The sequence below is a fragment of the Seriola lalandi genome, unplaced genomic scaffold (genome assembly GCF_002814215.2).
Source record: "Seriola lalandi dorsalis isolate HSWRI2012SDOR001 ecotype SW California unplaced genomic scaffold, Sedor1 jcf7180002054577, whole genome shotgun sequence".
Classification (NCBI taxonomy): Eukaryota; Metazoa; Chordata; class Actinopteri; order Carangiformes; family Carangidae; genus Seriola; species Seriola lalandi.
In genome coordinates, this window is record NW_019525130.1 from 516136 (window position 1) to 534144 (window position 18009).

At 41.3% G+C, this 18009-nt stretch overlaps 2 protein-coding genes across 2 annotated transcripts; one reads left to right on the forward strand and one right to left on the reverse strand.

Annotated features, from left to right (window-relative positions):
* Positions 1-180: 180 nt before the first annotated feature.
* Positions 181-16110, reverse strand: c2cd2 (C2 calcium dependent domain containing 2). Its single transcript, XM_023417768.2, has 13 exons — positions 15269-16110; positions 14707-14802; positions 13016-13135; positions 10677-10778; positions 10112-10228; positions 8673-8781; positions 7002-7110; positions 6826-6890; positions 6585-6700; positions 6295-6463; positions 4593-4834; positions 3935-4202; positions 181-2547 (listed from the first exon to the last, which is right to left on the reverse strand). The coding sequence occupies exons 1-13, from the start codon at positions 15548-15550 to the stop codon at positions 2327-2329; spliced, it is 2016 nt and encodes a 671-aa protein (XP_023273536.1). The 5' UTR covers positions 15551-16110; the 3' UTR covers positions 181-2326.
* Positions 16111-16155: 45 nt separating this feature from the next.
* Positions 16156-17773, forward strand: atg101 (autophagy related 101). The gene is made up of 2 exons (XM_023417738.2): positions 16156-16910; positions 16997-17773. Exons 1-2 carry the CDS (start codon positions 16659-16661, stop codon positions 17399-17401), a joined length of 657 nt encoding a protein of 218 aa, XP_023273506.1. The 5' UTR covers positions 16156-16658; the 3' UTR covers positions 17402-17773.
* The last annotated feature ends 236 nt before the right edge of the window (positions 17774-18009 follow it).

Genomic DNA, 18009 nt, shown 5'->3' on the forward strand with positions numbered 1-18009 from the left:
ACAATAACACCTCAAAACTATACTTTACTTACTTTCAGCCAGCAAAGTGGGGCACTGTTGACCTTTCATGAACAAAAGCCTCTGGAACAAGATGGAAGTAAAACAGCATGTAGAGATTTATGCATTACATTAGCACCGAGAAGTCACCACAGCCAGGAAATTGAAAGCGGCACCACAATCTCAGTTATTCAATCAATATTTATTGCTGAAAATGAAATAACTCGATATGTATATTAGTTGCAATCCCTGCAGGGAACTGACTGACTCTCTATAGCAACAGTCAAGTCAGTCAGTTTCTGTGCACAAAGCAGATGCCAATAAAAAAACATCAGGAAGCAGTTTATTAATCACATACAGCCCTACTGCTCTCTGAATGCATAACTGTAGCCACTGCTTGCAGGCTGCCTGGAGCGAGGACTCTGAAGCTGAGTAAGATTAAAACGACCCGTTTTCATGGTTACAGGATTTTATTGAGCCTGAATATTTTCTTTTTAATATTTATTTTTACAAACTGTAGTCCATGATGGTGGAAGAGAGCGAGGGGATCACAGCTCTACCATGTAAATACCATGACACAAAGACAACCCACACTGTATCTGCAGAAGAGTGCTGTCATGAGCAGTAAGTGTTTTTAATTCTCAGGTAGTCCACTAACGAAAACACTCAGATATGTGCATAGGCTTTTTGATTATAGACATTGCTGATGGTGCAGAAACACAGTGGCACACTCGTCACTCAGAGCCAGTCCAACAGCTCGCTACAGTCCTTTGGTTCTCTGGTCTGATGGTGGATGTGGCCTCAGGACCGAAAAGTCACATCGAGTCAGGGAACAAGTCTAGACCGGCCGCCGGTGTCAACTTCCTCAGAATATCTATCCGTAAGGCAATCTGTTGATTCTGTCTGTCACTGTGCTGCATCAGTTCTCTGAGCAGATTAAATAACTGATGAAACAGTAGTTTACATGATGTACAGAAATGTCTTCAACAAAAAAGAAATACAATCATTAGCTGGATAAAAAAAAAAAAGGCAGCCAAACAATTTGGTTGCTTTCAAACATGTTCACACTTTCTCTTGTTCATGTGTTCAAAGCTACATCTTTAAAAAAAAAACAATCAAACATTAAATGAAAGTAGGATTTCATTCAGATCAAATGCAGGATTGAAATGAGCATATAAGAAAATTTCAATAGTGCGTAATGCGACGAGTATGGCCGAGTGTAACATCACAGTCCCTAAATAAAGGTTCATTCCGTTCCCTTATGACACCTTAACAGTCCCGCTGATAATAGTAGTGTACAGGAGGAATCTTCTGGGAAGACGAAGAAGAAAGTTGCATATCATTTAAAAACAAGACAGAGAGGAGTAAACATAAAATGCTCATATATAGCTAAAGTTTCCTGTTAGCCACAGTGTCACTGTTTCCTCTTAGAAGGGTATTAATTCATTTCAATAGCTGGCGGTTCATGATAACGTCACCTCTGTACAAGCCAATCACAACTGACCTATAATGCTTGGTTATCTTTGTTAAACATAAGGCTTGCATTTTGTAGTACAGCTTTTATATGCACATTACATACAGCTGTTTATTATTCACTTGGAATAAAATTACAAGTATTTTAAGTGAATTGGAAATTGATTTAAATACCATATTTCATAGTCTTAGTGTCAAAAAAGTAGTCGTATTACTGTCTCCCACTTGCACTAGTTATGCAGTGAAAAGATCGTCTCCCTTTGTGAATGCTTTGAACATGACTCAGACCTACAGAAGAGTCCCTATCATGAGAGTAGTTCCTGTCATTGCACTTTAAATAAAAAGGTACTAAAATTGTGCAAATCATACAAATACCACTCTGCTCTTCATCTTTGGTCCTGTTGGTCCACCGTAGGAAACATTACGGTTTACAGCAGGGAGAGTTTACCCTTTACCCTCAGTGAGGTAAAGAGTGATGGCCCACACCAGTCCCTTCTGTCCGCAACCAGGCCATAAAAGCACTTAAAGATTTCATAATGTCGCATAAAATCAAATAAAAGAAACATGCAAAATAATATCCTCTGAAATGCCATCAGTTCAGGGCAGGACACCTTCATCCACACATGCACGCACTTGCTTTTGGTGGAATGTCTGCTTCTTATAGAAAGCACTTAAGCAGGATATGGCAATAAAAGAGGATATTTTTCCATCTGCACAGCTCTCCCATTCACAATGCAGGAGCGCCAGTATGCAGGTTGGACATTAGGGGGAGTAGGTTAGTTTGCCAGTGCAAGTTTGAGGTGGAGGTGCTGATGGTAGTTGTGGGAGGGACTGAGGTGAGAAAAGGGGGTGGGGGTCACGCATGTGGCTCCCCCATGGAGGTAGAGCCGTTGGCTTTGCTCCTACTCTTACTCTTGCGGTTGAGCATGCGGCTAAGCGTGGCTGTTCGGCTGGCCCGCTCCACTGCGGCTGGAGACTCCAGGTAAACCAGGTCATTGTGGGACTGGCTCATCCCCGGGTCCTTGCGCTGGTGACGCCGGCGGAAGAAGAGCTTGGCACTCTTCTGTAGGAAGCTGCCTGTAGCAGAGAAGCAGTGGACAGGAAAAAAAAAGATACCGTGAGACGAGGAGTAGGTCAACGTGACATCACTGAAGGCAAAAACAAGAGAAACCTTCAGGAATATTCAGTGTTCATTTGAAGTATCTGAGGTGGCAGCAGTTTGAAGACAGCTGAAGCAGCAGTGGCACAGAACTCGTGTTAGTTGGAAATTGTTATTGCTGGTGAAAAAATCTGGCATGGATGTGAAACACTGGAGAAAGAAATATACTATTTATTCCCCTTGGGACTATAAGTCTTTCCCCTGTAAAAGCGCTCGGTCAAGCTTTGGACACTCTGACTTGTAAAATCATGTTTAATCTCCAGCTAACACGCACTGAACCAACAGAGAGCAGCCGCACGGTCCAACCTGGCTGCAAGCATCATTCCTTCTGGTTTTGGGGCTTTTCCTCAGTATCTGCAGATTAGTTTAGGTTGATATAAACCAACATAAACCAGCACTATGAGAACTAATTAATTACAGTGAAGATGGAGATATCAGTGTCCTCACTCCTCACATGAGAAAATCCTACACCAAAAGGCTGAGTGCGCACTGCACATCTGCACAAGACGTCAGATCGACATCATCTGTGTGATAAGTTCATATTATTGGCATTTTTTATATATTTACGCAACTAAATATGTCAAAATACCCACCGTACTTTGTCTTTATCAGTGGTTCTCAAACCGGAGACTGATACTAAGTTGAATGAATTTGCTTTATTTGGAAAAATGAATAAATAAGAGTTTGCTGGTGCCACCGTGTTGACTTTTATTTCACTAAAATTCAGCACAGAGCCTTTTTTCATTAGTTGCTTCTTCTATCATTGTTAATGATTGATAGAAATTGTGGGGTGGGGGTTTGTGAATGTTCTTCAGCTTCTGAAGGGGGGGGGGGCAGAAAGAGTTTGAGAACCACTGGTCTATGGGCAGCCCCACAGCAAGTCTAAAATAAAGCATCTACGTGTGAGCTAAAGCCTAACTGATGTTACATTAACTACAATGAATTTGACGTTGTTGAGAAAGAATGTGATCTACTCTACTGCTCTTAGAAACTACACATACTAGAACACCAGAATACCTCATGAAGTAACTTACTCATCTGGACATAATGTGAGCTTAGCACTGCTCTCCTCTAAGATGGCAGTGATGATGAATCAAAAAGGAAAAGTTGTCACAGAAGGAGGGAAAGACAGAAAGGAACACAAGAACAGACTGCATCACTGAGGAGCAACAGGCGGCCATAAAAACATGTTTTTGAGGATTTAAAGAAACATTTACTGTAGAATAATACTCCTATAAAAGATCAGCGATGCCACCATGTCCATCCACAGTTACACATGGCTCAGGGTGGTCAGTGACCTCTCACCTCTGCTCTTCTTGCAGTTCACCTCAGACACACACATGGATAGCGAGCTATGGTCTAGCTCCTCTCCCGTCTGGCTCTCCCAGTCCTCTGGAGGCCGGCCTATTCCACTGGGCCCTTCATGGGGCTCCGACGTGTCTGGAGGGCTGCTGGTCCCTGATGCAATCGCTGTGGTCACATCCTGAGTGGAGCTGCCCTCTGACATCGAGGCATCCATCGCCGCAGCGTAGCCCGCCATCAGAGCTAGTTCATCATCCTGAGACAAGGGCGTCTGGAGGCATATTCACATTTTTAAAATCAATATCCAGTCAAATGATGTTTCCTTTGTGCAAATAAACTATTTGCTTTGCTTTGCTCTTTTAATGTAATTTTGGCCGGAGGCTGGCAAATAAAGCCGGAAAGCCCAGTTTTAATCAGGGCACATGAAGTCTACTTCAACAACATAAGGAGACTTCCTGCTCCTGACAAGACACGCCTGTCTGATTTAAGATCTATTTGTTTCCTGATCATGATCAATGACAGGTTAGAGAACACAACAGCTGGAAACTGGCAGGTCTCTGCTTCTACTTAAAATCCTGTATATTAAATAAGTGAAAATGTTCTACTAAAGTGAAATAATAAGTGAAACAGTATAAGACCCCAGTGAAGAGGTCATCCTTACTTTGGCGATGCCAGAGATGATGATGGTGCTCTTCTTCACCGGGGACTTGAGCTTCTGCTTGGCAGACTGGTGGAGTTGTCTGATGGCAGCCTCGGCCACCGGGTCTGTGCCATTGAGCATCAGCAGCTCGGTGTCAGAGGAGGACAACGCCTTGCTGACTGTGGTCCCCAACATAGACGTCTGCTCTGACACACGCCGCTCAGACAGCTTGGGCTTGTTGGCCACAACTTTCTGGGCAGAATCTGAGGAAACAAAGTTATTTTCATCGACTGCTTCATGAACATAATGGGAGCTCAAATCAGAAATAAACACATTCAGCTGTCATTTCTGACTTGTCATACTATGAAAAGTGCAGCTCTTACTAAAAACGTTAACAACAGTTGTGTTCTATTCAGCTGTCCCAATAAGCCATTACAATGTGACGGTGAGTCAGTGGGAATAACACCACAACCCTGAAACCTGTGCAGTTAAAATAATTCAACCATCATTAAAGATATTTTCACCTGTTCTTCTCATGTCAAACCGTCCTGCCCTGTTGAAGATCAGCAAATTACACTTCTTGTATAGCTGTAATCTAGTGTTTATAAAGTTTCAGAGATCACTGACACGCGGCTTTTAGGAAACATCACACACAACCCTCTAATTACTCTGTTTAACATTTTCAATGTTTCCGAGGTGTTGGGTCCCACCTCTAACTGATATTATAGTAACAACATTCATGCATTCGCTCTGTGATGCTGTACTGAGGCACAGCTGTGCTTTGAGTTAGGGTTAGTGTTTAGCAGGTATAATGTATTTGCCATTTTAGTTTAGCGTGTCAGTAGCGTGTGCCACTGAGGCTGATGGGACTGTTGGGAGTTGTTTGGTCACCAATACTGGATGGTACAGGCTGGATAAATTAAATACAGGATAAATAAAATTTGGTGGCATTAGAGTAAAAGTTACCAAAGTCAGCAGGATACTTCCTCTGTAACCATGAATCTCTGTACCAAATGTTCTGTCACTACACCCAGCAGATGCCAAAGTATTTCACAGAGTAACTGAAAACTTTGATCGACTGGTGGTGCGAGAAGAAAAGTGGTGGACTGACCAACATCACCACCCGGAGAGTCATGCTGCTGGATGGCTAAAAATGGTCTCTGTAGAATCCGTGCCGGGATATTTCAGAAGTTTTTTATGATTACAGCAGAATTTTCAACAGTTTATATTGTAATGTTGATGCAGTTTCCAGGGATTTGTTTATAAGTAATATATAACTATCTCATTATCTCAATAGAAACGTGTGAAGGTATTAACTGTAGACCAAAAATTTATTACCCACATGTTCATTCGTATGAAAAAGCTGTAATTACTTTGAGTAACTGTGCATTTAAAAGAGCCAACAAGGTTTTCAATGCACTGTGGCACTAATGACCATCATACATCAGCAGACAACAACAACAGGCCTGTTGCCAATTACAGTGACACCACAATAGATCTAGTGGGTGCTCAGAACTGAAATTCCAGTCTGTACCATTGTTTTGGTGCAGGAACTCCACATCAATGAAAACCAGAAAACACTGTTTGGATTTTCAACTGCTGAAGCTGTTCTTACGTCGGCAGCACAACAGTTCCTCTATACGTCTCTTTCATATATCAATAACGGGGCAGATGTCTGTGATCGTTGTCAGTGGTGTAGTGTCACAGGACTCAGGAGCTGTACCTAAGTTGAGTCCAAGTGGGAGTGGTCGACCTGGCTTGCTCTTCACTGCAGTGATGGTGGTGACCACGGTGCCACAGGGCATGACTGTACGGTCCATCTCCACCTTCTTATTGGAGGCTGGGGTCGGAGGGTGCCAGGACCTCACCTCGCTGGGCTCCAGGTAGGTAAACTGAGGAATCCAATTCCCCAACGTTAATGTTCTGATACATGAACAGAACTAAAGGATATCTGTTGATATTAAAGGCAAACGTGTGAAAATAGCCCAGTGTTAGCTGGGATGATGGTCTTACGTCAGTAGTAAGTGATCCGGTCACCACGTCTTTGGTCATGAGTGCAAATGTTTGCTGTCCTTTGGGCTGCTTCTTAACGAGATCAAAAGGCACTGACACCTGACCCAGTAAGGAATCTGACAAAGATAAAACACACCTCGTTCAGTGTGGTGGTACCAAAGCATGTGACAGTCACAGCTCATGGACAAAATAAGTGTTTGTCATCAAAATGAAGTCAGTAATGTCCTGGGTTTTCTCTTACTCTCTTGATTTTGTCCATCATTCGCCAACTGAATATTGAGCTCTTTTGATCGTCCATTCAATTCACTGGTGAGATAGAAAAAAAGAGACGACATATGCATGGTCTGTAGATAAACAAAAAACACCACCTCAAAGTCAGGGGTGGTTTGCTGTGCTCCACAGTAATATAATACTTACAAAATAAAGGGCTGGTCCCAGGCAGGATTGGTTGTGTTCTTCAAAACAGAGGTGTTAAACTTCTGTGGAGGATCATCTAACTGCAGGACACACAGAGGATTCATGCTGCCTGCAAACACAGTGGAAAACATGTCAGTTTGCAACACAGGAAAAAATAAAAAAAACACAATGTGTGGTCCAAGAGATAAGTGTCTGACTGACAGCTGATGGAATACAATCTGCTGCAGGAAGATGTAAAGTTGCTGTGGTCACTTCCACAGCTTCACTTTAATGGACAGAGGGGAATTCAGCCTACATTATACGATGAATTATGCAAACATTAGAGGAGAGGTCTTCCTCTGCGCAGAGAGATGAGCAAAGGCAGATGAAGTCCATTTCAATGTGATGTTTGAGCTACCAGCAAGGTCCAATACTGTGAAAGCACCGTCTCATAATGAATATCAGTAAGAACTTTGAAGACAGGGTATGAAACAGGAAGTGTCACAAGTGAAGTATAACTGTTCTTCACTTGAAGGAAGTAAAACGGAGAGTGAAGTGTTGAATGCTGTGTCATGTCTCTGCTGCACAGTGTTCAGTGATGCACAGAATACTTAAGAAGATACCCGGACAACCACTGACTCACAATTAAGAGAATGACTCATCAGGAGAACCAGCAAAACAAAGTTGTTGTGGATGATGTTACAGTCTAAGATTAGACAATGGTTTTAATAACCTCTTATCAGCTAAAAGCATATTGTCCTCTAGTTTAGCAGCTGAGAGCACCCTGGTTCTCTGTTTTCACCCTGATCATAGGAGACTCTCACTGACACGATGGGTGTGGTGACACTGAGGTGGATTCAGTATTGATCAGCTGTGACCAGGGGATTACCACCTATGACAACTGAAACACGAAATCTACTCCTTCTCTCTGAAGGGACAGGACACACAGACTATGTTGGCAAAATAAACAAAAGCCAGACTGAAATAGTTCACAACATGGCAACACTGATATGAGGAAAATATGATGAAATCAATGTTGAGTGGTAAGACAACGTCATTTTAAAGTTCAATAATGTCATGAACTACAGACCTAAATTAGCTACTATAGGAATCATCAACTGATCAAACTTATTAGTCCTAATATTACAGGATTATTATGAGCCTGAATTGATGAAACATGTGGAGCTGGAATTTGTTTTAACAGCCCCAGACTATTGAGTTGATTCACCAAATGCAGCTTCTTTTGTTGACTTTCTTCACATCCTGGATTGACAATATGATTAAAGACACTCAACACTTCAGGAGTTGATGAGAAGGATCAATAACAAACCATTTGTGAAGAAACAAGTTGTGGCTTAATGAGGATTTTGAGTCAGACTGCTCCGTAGCTCAGTGACTTTCTGAAGTCCCTAATCAATGAAGCTGAAAGACGCCACCACCAAATCAGAGACTCTTGTCTTTTTGTTTTACACTTACAGACACAGACTTCAGTACAATGTATTTTGACTTCACTGTAGCAATAAGTGAACTGCTTACAGTGAACTTGCTTCATGGCTCTGTGGTGTAGCCGAGCTGTAGTCTTACAGGTCAGTGTTTGCTGACTGAGATGAGCTCATGCCAGAACAGACAGAGCTACAGCTGCTCCATCAGAACCTGAGTAATTCTAAATTACGAAGGAGACAAACATCCAACCTGCAGCATCTTCCTCCTGATTGAGCGTCACCCGGATGTTTTTCACCAGCAGCTTCCAGTCGTGAGCACGGGGGGGTTTTGGGGGTGAAGCTGCTTTGTTTTGGGCTTCCTATTGGAGAAACCATAGCAAGTGAATAACTTTTTCATATATAAGTTGCACAGTGCTGAAACAAACAGATCATAGGGTGATCAAAGGCCTTGGGAAAACTAACCTGGAAAAACCTTTTCAACTTGTTGAACTGTATCATTAATTTCAGAAGCTATCCACAGTGTGCTTATTGTAAGTATCAGAAAGACATTTATAGGGAAATAAAAATCACTTCTAGCTTGTCTCAACATCACAAGAATTTGAATGAGGAGTGTTTTCATATTATTCACTGTGAAAAAGACAATATAACAATAGCCGTGGAAATCTATGGAAAACAACCCTGCTGACAGAGTGAGCTCTTGTCCAGGATTTGCATTAGATTTTCATTATGAACATGGATGATTTGCATCAGATGAAGATATTTTTAACCTTGAATGATAATAAAAAATCTTGTACAGGCCGATTTGCCATTTAAGAAAAATGGTCTGGTTGAATCTGTTGGCTGAGATTACCTCGTACTATGATGGGCTCACACGTTCAGTCCTCACTGAGGTCTGATCTGCTTGATCATTTTAAACCTTTAAGCCACATGAGGAGTTGGTAGGATTACCTCAGCTGGTGCTGTAACAATTAGCTAATAACTAAATTTAACAATTTAATCAAACACTTCCTGGTTACAGATTCTCAAATGGGAAATTTGCCAGTTTTCAGAGAAAATAAAAATACACATTTGCCATCACTTTGGACATTTAATAGACACCAAGATGAATTAGTCAGGAAAAAAAACTGTTTTCCACAGATAATATGTCGTTGAGGCTCAGTGAGAGTGGTGATCATGCCCGATAGTCATGCAAAACAAATCAAATGTGTTACATGTCATGCAATGTTGTTAATCAAAGAACTCTAACTACAGCTGAACGTGTGATGATCAAATCAGAAACACATGATATGAAGTCACATGATTGCTGCGCAAAGTGCACATCAGTAAAAATGTTTTTGTAAAAGCAGCATGATAAACTAGTGAATTTACTCTTTAGACTTTGGAGCAGAGATTTAGTTGGACATATGGTCACCATCATTAACTGGCTGAATTTATGATCCTTTTATACTTGTGTGGAGACACGGTACCTCAGCAGGTTTAACATGCTTATAATAAACCTTTAGAAGAATCATAACTGCGACTCTAATCAATCTGTTGCCTTGTGAGAAAGTACAGATTAAAATATGGTTTGTTAGATTGCAGCGCACGGCAAACAATGACCTGGAAAACAGACTTGCACACACACTTGCATGGCTTTCTTGTGTGGCTGCTGTTAAGACATCATACATCAGGTATGACTCCTCCACTCACCTTGACCTCTGAGGCCTGAGCATTCCTGCAGCTCAGCAACAAAGAGGGGTGCGTCGCACATAACAGCTGCTTTAACTGCTCCTTTATGGCTGCTACACTGGAAGTGTTGGCATTGTCCTGACAGAGAGAGATGACAGTGTAAGATAAATTACACACATATTAAAACGTATTTATTGTGTTAAATAAAAAAAACCCACAATATCCATATCTGTTTCATTTGACTGGTAAATTGAGTTTTTACTTAACTGGTCTGAGCCAAAGAAAGATGTTTTACTTTTGGCAATTCACATCTTAGAAACTACTTTCAAAATGTGCCACACATAAAAAATCACATTGGTTTGAATAATATTTGATTATCAAACTACTTTACATGATTTAACAAACAAAACAAAATTTATTCCTATAAAGACTGATTATCACAGACCCACAATCAGTTAAATTCAACACTAAATTTCTTTTTGTTTTGGTAAAATAAAACATTTCTCCTCAGGTCAGAGTGCTTGCCTCTGTTTTGGTGTATCAGCAGGCGGCAGGTTCATCTCATTATCTGTGGCACTAAAATTACCTGGGTGAAATTGGGCGTCACCTGCAGCTCCCCTGTCTCCAGGTGAGACACTCCCCAGCTAACTTTGACCTCATCTTCACCTTCTTGCATCTGTAGATCAAGCTGAGGAACACAGAAGAGAAAATTATGATACCTTATGATGCCACAATCAAACATTATACAATGCTCATCCGTTTCACTTATAGTAAATAGTAATGACTTTCAGAATAAGGGTAAGGAAACTATATTAAATGCTTATTGTGGCTGCTCAAAGTTCTGTAACTCATGCAGCTGCTTTCTTAGGGTTAGGTTAGGTCCCTGTGAACGTTTGTTTCCTCACTTGAAAATAAATGATGTTAAATTGTCACCAGTTCCCATAACATTACAAAGAATTCATCCCAGTGGATTAGTTATTGGTAATTTGTTGACAAACTTCAATGTTACGCTCACTCAAAACCGCAGACACTTGTTTGACAACATGAATGTGTATTTTTGTTTATTCCAAACCACAATCTGTGGGTTTGATTCATTTGTACAGTCTGATGTGAGAAAATTTGTAATGAATGATATTTGAGTATTTAGGTGGTTAGGATCTTTGACACCATTAAATACATGAAGATTCATTCTTTTTTGCTTTTCTTATTCTCTCTCTGTAATCATGTTCTGCGTAATAAATCAGTATAATAAAACTATAGATAAATAAAATAACACTTCTGTGATTGTCAACACCAACCTAACAAAGAGAGAGAGAGGGTTTCTTAGAGAAGGTCAGTGAGGTATACATCAAACCCTTACTCATCTGAGGGAGAAGATGAGCAAAGAAGATAGAAAAGAGAGCGACAGACAACACACTGGACCATCATGCCTCAGCATGCCTGGATTCCAGTGCACGACAGCCAGCCTAAGGCCTCATCAGATAGTAGAACGTTTAGATGGATCCGGAAGAAAAATATCAGATCCTGCATTGATAAGACCTGGATCAGTTTAAACTAGCATCTTAAACTGGAAGCTCATCTTATCATAATGATAATAAAACCCTCAATCCACATGAACTGAAGAACAGAAATAGTTAATGAAGGAGGGTATTGCCGTAAATGTACTATGTGGCCATTTAAATGGTGAAGAGACCATCTGTGACTCCCTGTAGTGTAGTCATACAACATATATGTGAATGTAGCATTTGCATGTCAACAATGAATACTGCATTAGCATGACACATGTCACATGTGTGTCCATCATCACATGCAAAAGGCCATGTGGTGCAGTAGTGTGTTAAAGGACAAAGTACACTGAGCAGCGCACCATCGCCAACTGGCTGTATTATTGTGTCAATATACTGTAAATGTGCGGGGCTTCTGTTCCACATATCCACGCACTCATAACGTTACCAGTCAGGACCATTCTAGCTTGGATCTCTGTCAAAAGCTAACAAATGTTCCAGTGGATGGAAGGAGACATTTGAAAAGGCTTTCTGACTTTTTCCAGACTGAGCTGAAACAGTGAGAGTGAAAAAAAAAGGACAAGAGGCTTCCTTTATGTTCCTGCAACAACAACGGATCCACAACCAAAACAAAAACGCCCCAACTCTAATCCTGACTTAAGCTCTGTAGCCTCTCACACTGGTTGTATTTACGGTACAATGAGCTCAAGAAGGGTGACAAGCACCTTATTGGTTTAAAAATAGCCTTAATACAATTGGGTTAGCTTGTATAGCTGCTTGTATCTATACACTGGTGAAGATTTAACACTGAACCTAAGAACGGGATAAAAGCTTCCCATAGTCTAATGCACTCTACCCATTACATATTGCAACACACCAACTTCATTTCAACACTACATCCCAGTCTAAAGAGGGATGAGTGTTACTGTGGGTGAGAACTGGAATATTTTACTGAGGAGATGAGGAAGGGTCAGATTTGAGGATGACAGATCAAATAAATCACTGTAATTTCCATATAAGAGCAAGTAGTCATTAGCCCATTTTGTCATAATTTCAGAGCACCATCAGTCCTGAAAAGGCTGCTGACGAATGCGAATGTGGACAAAGTGGGCCAGCCTTACTGGGAACAGGCCTGACAGTGATTTTAATGAGGTCTTCGGGCCATTTGCCAAACACAGAAAGATACCCCAACCATTTAATCTAATGCTGCTGCCAGCAGAGAGCCAGGGCCGGGCAGGACATCATGTTTAATAAAATCTCCCGTTAAAGTAAACCACAATGACTGCCAGAGGATGTAACTCTGTTCTTTTGACGCCTCAGCATTAAAGAGGTATCTCTCAAAAGAACAAATCAGTATTATTCTCTTTCGTGAAATTCATGACTTTAATAGATACCCTAAGAACAGCCATAGAGCATTTACCTGCATCTCCAGTGGGGCTATACAGACTGTGTATTTACAAGGATCTGCTGTAGCCATGGCTGTCGATGTTGCACTGAGAGAGAACTGGAGCTTCTCCCCAACCACACTGCAGCAAGTGGCCTGTTGAGAAGACAAAGTGAGACATTAGTGTAATGTAAATCAATTGAGAGTATAAGACCATTAGACTATGTAATATGAAAACAACTCAAATAGGAAGGGAAAGAATTTGTACTAATCTGCTCAATGCTCTGTGTCAATGCATGAGTGAAAGATGTTGTAAAGTTTCACTGATTCTAAATGTTACTGTCTGTGTAGATTCTTACACAAGAAACATATTACACAAACAGACTAAAATAAAACCAGTGTGAGCAAAAGCAAAAGTTTTTACAACACACTGTTTACAACACACTGTTTACAACACTGACTTTAGCTGAAACAGATCCAAAAACAAAATATTTGCCTCAGAAGTTCACACTTCACTGTGAAAAGCAGGAGAACATCTGCACCGGCTTCAAAAGGTATAATCAACAGATTCAATCATGTGGGTACAACAGATCACCTTTACTGTGGTCGAATGCAACTTTAACAGAGTAAATTACCACACAATGGTAAAGTGTCCCTTTACTTGAAAAACATTTATTCATTGCTTTCATTCTGATTTCAGAGTGGAGTGAATGTGTTCGTCCAGTATGGTAATAAATCACTGAAAGGGGAAACCGAAGCATAAACATAGGTGCTGATGCATTCCTGTCTGCCGGCTCCTTAGTGCTGAGCTTGACAGATATATAAGCTTCTTAAAGCGCTCACGTACGTACGTACAAACAAACACACACACACACACACACACACACACACACACACACACACACACACACACACAGAGTATGGGGGTAAAAATAAGCCTCTGTTCATTAAACTCTCCACATTCACAAGCAGAACACCTGGTATTTTGGTCCATATCACGATGACCACAAAGAAAGAGCTGAGTTTGCATTGGGAGCTCAGCAGAGCCCACCGGGCCAGTAACACAGTGAGCAATTTGTCCCTATCTGACCTCTCTAAAAAATGAAAGCCTGTTGGACAGTGGCAGTTTGCTTAACACATATTCTGCAGCAGGTTCGCACATAATCTGCACTACTACTATAAGAATGCCATTGCATTTGCATTTTATACCTCTTTTCAAGCACAAGTATTTATTCATAGTGTCTTCATTAGTGCAATGAGCATGTGGACGCCAGAAAAGAAACGCTAAGTAGATTCATTTGCAAATTATACATTACTGGGGGGAAACGTCTGTACTAAAGTTGATGAGTTCATGCTTGTCTAATGCAGGCTACAATGCGGCACTGGTCATGCAATAGCTCCCTCTGAAATGAATTAGGGAAGAGGAGATTGGTTCAAGGGACAGCCTTTGTCAATAAACTACATAAATAAGGAACTAAAAAATCTATAACATGTCTGCTGCTATAATCCAGATGAATGGTGAAGCTGGCATGGAAAAGAAACTATTATTTTTCAGCGACGAGAACACAACATACACACTCAACGAGAGCACAATTGATCCACATATCAAACAAAACATCACATCACAACACAAAACACCCATAAATATGAAACACAGAGGCATTCTGCTGTGAAGCAAAAGCCCTTCAACTGCATTAATGACAAACTGACTTTATGACTAAGTGTACCTGGTTCCTGGCAGACTTCTGAAAGTTAGACACATGGCTGACCATGAGCTCTGATGCCTCAAGATCATCCTCTTCAAATGTCAACAGAACAGCTCCCTGATGAGGAAGGAATAAGACAGAAACATTAAAGAAGAGCAACGCCTATTGCACAACTCACAGAACAGAAAAATTGAGTTGTTGCCAATAAATGTGCATAGATAGATAGATAGATACTTTATTTATCCCCTAGAGGAAAGTCATGCATGATGATGATCTGGGCAACACCATTACATATGTTCTAGCTTTATTATTCTGAACATGGTCCAGTGGTGATTTAAGAAGATGCACTTTTAGCCAGAGTATGGTGAAAATATTGATGTCAACCATTAGTGTGTCAAAATGTATCTCATGTCAAAGGATGGAGTGAGATTTGAGGTGACTGAGGTTAACTGTATCAGAGCATAGATGGGGTAATTTTGTTGAGATCATCTGAACCCGGTCACATCCAATGACAAACTGCACTTTCTTTATTGAAGTCACCTGCCACAGAGAGGAGTGGTGGATTGGTGGTCATGAGACTTACCCCACGCTTCCTTGATTCGTCGCTCAGAGCCCTGCACCAAGCTGCTCTCCATTGACTTTTCCAGCTATTCAGTGACAGCGCCCAATCCAGCAGAGCGGCAGCTTCCTCCTTCGCCGCATTGTCTTCTGCTGCTCTCCGCTTATTTCCTACTCCCCTTTGTTGGAAATACTGTATAAAATACGCTATCAGAGTAACCAGGGATGCGATAAACAGTGTGACCATGCATAGCCACAGCGGATCCTCCAAACCAAAATATGAACTGGCACTTTCCAAGTCGGACATTCTTTGCCAATGAAAACGGTGATCACAGCTTAACACACCTCTTCTGAGATATTTCCTGGCAACCTCATAGTACTTCTTCGGTAAGGGAAGTCAATGAAGGCAATCTCCCGAAACTGATAACAGCACGGATCTCAACCCCCAAAACAAATTATGCTTGTTATTATCCATGTTGCAGTACTCCATAGCAGCTTTTAAACACCATACGGAAGTACAAAACAACGAAAGCTGACTGTAGAGACCTAGACCATTGTCAAAGAGCTAAAGGTAGTCTCTGGGTTCAAATAAACCTGCAGAGTAGCACTGTGTCCTTCTCTCATTGAATATGGTTGTTAGCTTAGTTGGCTAATCTTCGCCACGGTTCGCTTAACTAGCTATTCTTTATTAGGTGCGGAGCAGCAAAAGTTTCCCCCCAAAATAACTTATTTCCAGAGACAGCGGTCAAGCTCCACCAGACGATATTCAGATATTGAACAAGAGTCCCGCGAAAACATCCTGTACGCGAAGAGAGCAGTCACTGCCGCTGGACTCGGTCTGACTGCACTAAGTTGCCGATTGGAAACGGATATGTGGCACAAACTGTAACTCCCAGAATGCATAGCGACAAATGCGAGAGTTTGTTTTTGTCGGGTGGTCTTGCGAAACGAGACATACCTACTGAGTTTACCAACTGAGGCTGATATTTGGTCTCTAGATTATTTATTTTAATCTTGAATTAGGTTTGGTATTTTATCCGATTGATTAAGTGGTGTTTACGATACGAAAGTGAAGAAAAAACGAACCAGCACAAGTATTTTTAACTACGCAACTTGCCGTAGATTTTTCTGCCATCATTGTCATCATTACCACATCCCCTTATCCTGTTTGTAGCAAACAGGTAGCTAGCTGGCTACTCCTACAATGTTCCTGCGCTCAGTGCTCACAAGTAAGATTTGGAGGTAGGATTTCCTTTATAAAAACTTATTTTGTATTTTAATACAGCGGAATACGCTGTATGGAATAGGCCCCACCCACCCGTAGAAGTAAACAAAGTGTAACCGAGCTGCGTACAGTAGCCACCATCATCCTACTCGTGTCGTCGCTTGTAAATGGAAATAACTATCACTTCACAATGAACTGTCGCTCGGAAGTTCTTGAGGTAACAGTGGAGGCGAGGCAGGTGGAAGAAGCTATGCTGGCTTTGCTGCACACCATTTTACTGCACCGCAGCACTGGGAAGTTTCATTATAAAAAGGAGGGCACATACTCCATCGGTACAGTGGGCACACTGGACATCGACTGCGACTTCATCGATTTCACCTTCGTCAGGGTGTCCTCAGAGGAGCTGGACAGGGTGATCAGGAAAGCTGTAGCTGAATTCAAGGTAATTGGTGCTTTTAACACGCGGTTGTTCACTAACACATGGGCAGGCCTGTAATCTGGTGGTGTCATTATATGCTATGGTTACAGGATGCCTTGGGCAACTCTGGCAGCGATGGCATGGGGCAAATCTCCCTGGAGTTCTACCAGAAGAAGAAGTCTCGCTGGCCTTTTTCTGACGAGTGTATTCCCTGGGAGGTGTGGAGCATCAAGGTCAATGTTGTCAATCTTGCCAACGAGCAGGAGAGGCAGATCTGCAGGGAGAAAGTGGGCGAGAAGCTGGGTGAGAAGGTGATCAACGTTGTTGAGGTCATAAATCGCCACGAATACTTGCCAAAGATGCCCACCCAGTCTGAAGTGGACAATGTTTTTGACACCAGTCTCAAAGATGTCCAGCCATACCTTTACAAAATCACATACCAGATCACTGACTCTCTGGGCACCTCTGTAAGCACCACTATGAGAAGGCTGATCAAAGACACCCTGGCCCTGTGAGAAGAAAGATATGGATGATTTTGTCCCTAACTGTATCTACATCTCTATTTCTGCTCAAAAATATGGCTTAATCAGCTCTACTGCTACAATGAAAGCAGTGTCAGTGTATTCACTTTTCTGACGTCTCTGCCGTGGTATTGCTTGTACCTCAAGATTCTTGATTATGTAACGTCCATTTCAAAGATTTGTTTTTGCAAATTGTCTTTACTTTCCACCAACTAGACAATATAATATAAAATACAACTTTAACATAGTAGTGAATAATAACACTATAGACATGTTCATTTCTTTAAAAAATATGTTATGTTATGTTGATAATGTCAAATCTGTAAATTATTGTAAATTTTTGACAATAAATGTTGTTCATTGTAACTGATGGTAATTACAGTCACAGATCGTTCACACTAAAGCCTCTGTAAACCTGTCCTCACCCTTGAAATGAGAACATCTGCAGGGAGTAATTACCTCACAAGACTCGATCATATAAGAAGATAAAATCAGATTTTTGTGTGTGTGTGTTCAAAAGATATGGATGAGTTTGGAAACAGATTTCCTCATCCATGTGAAAACTTCCTCTCTGCACACAATTTCATGGAGAGTTTGACCTT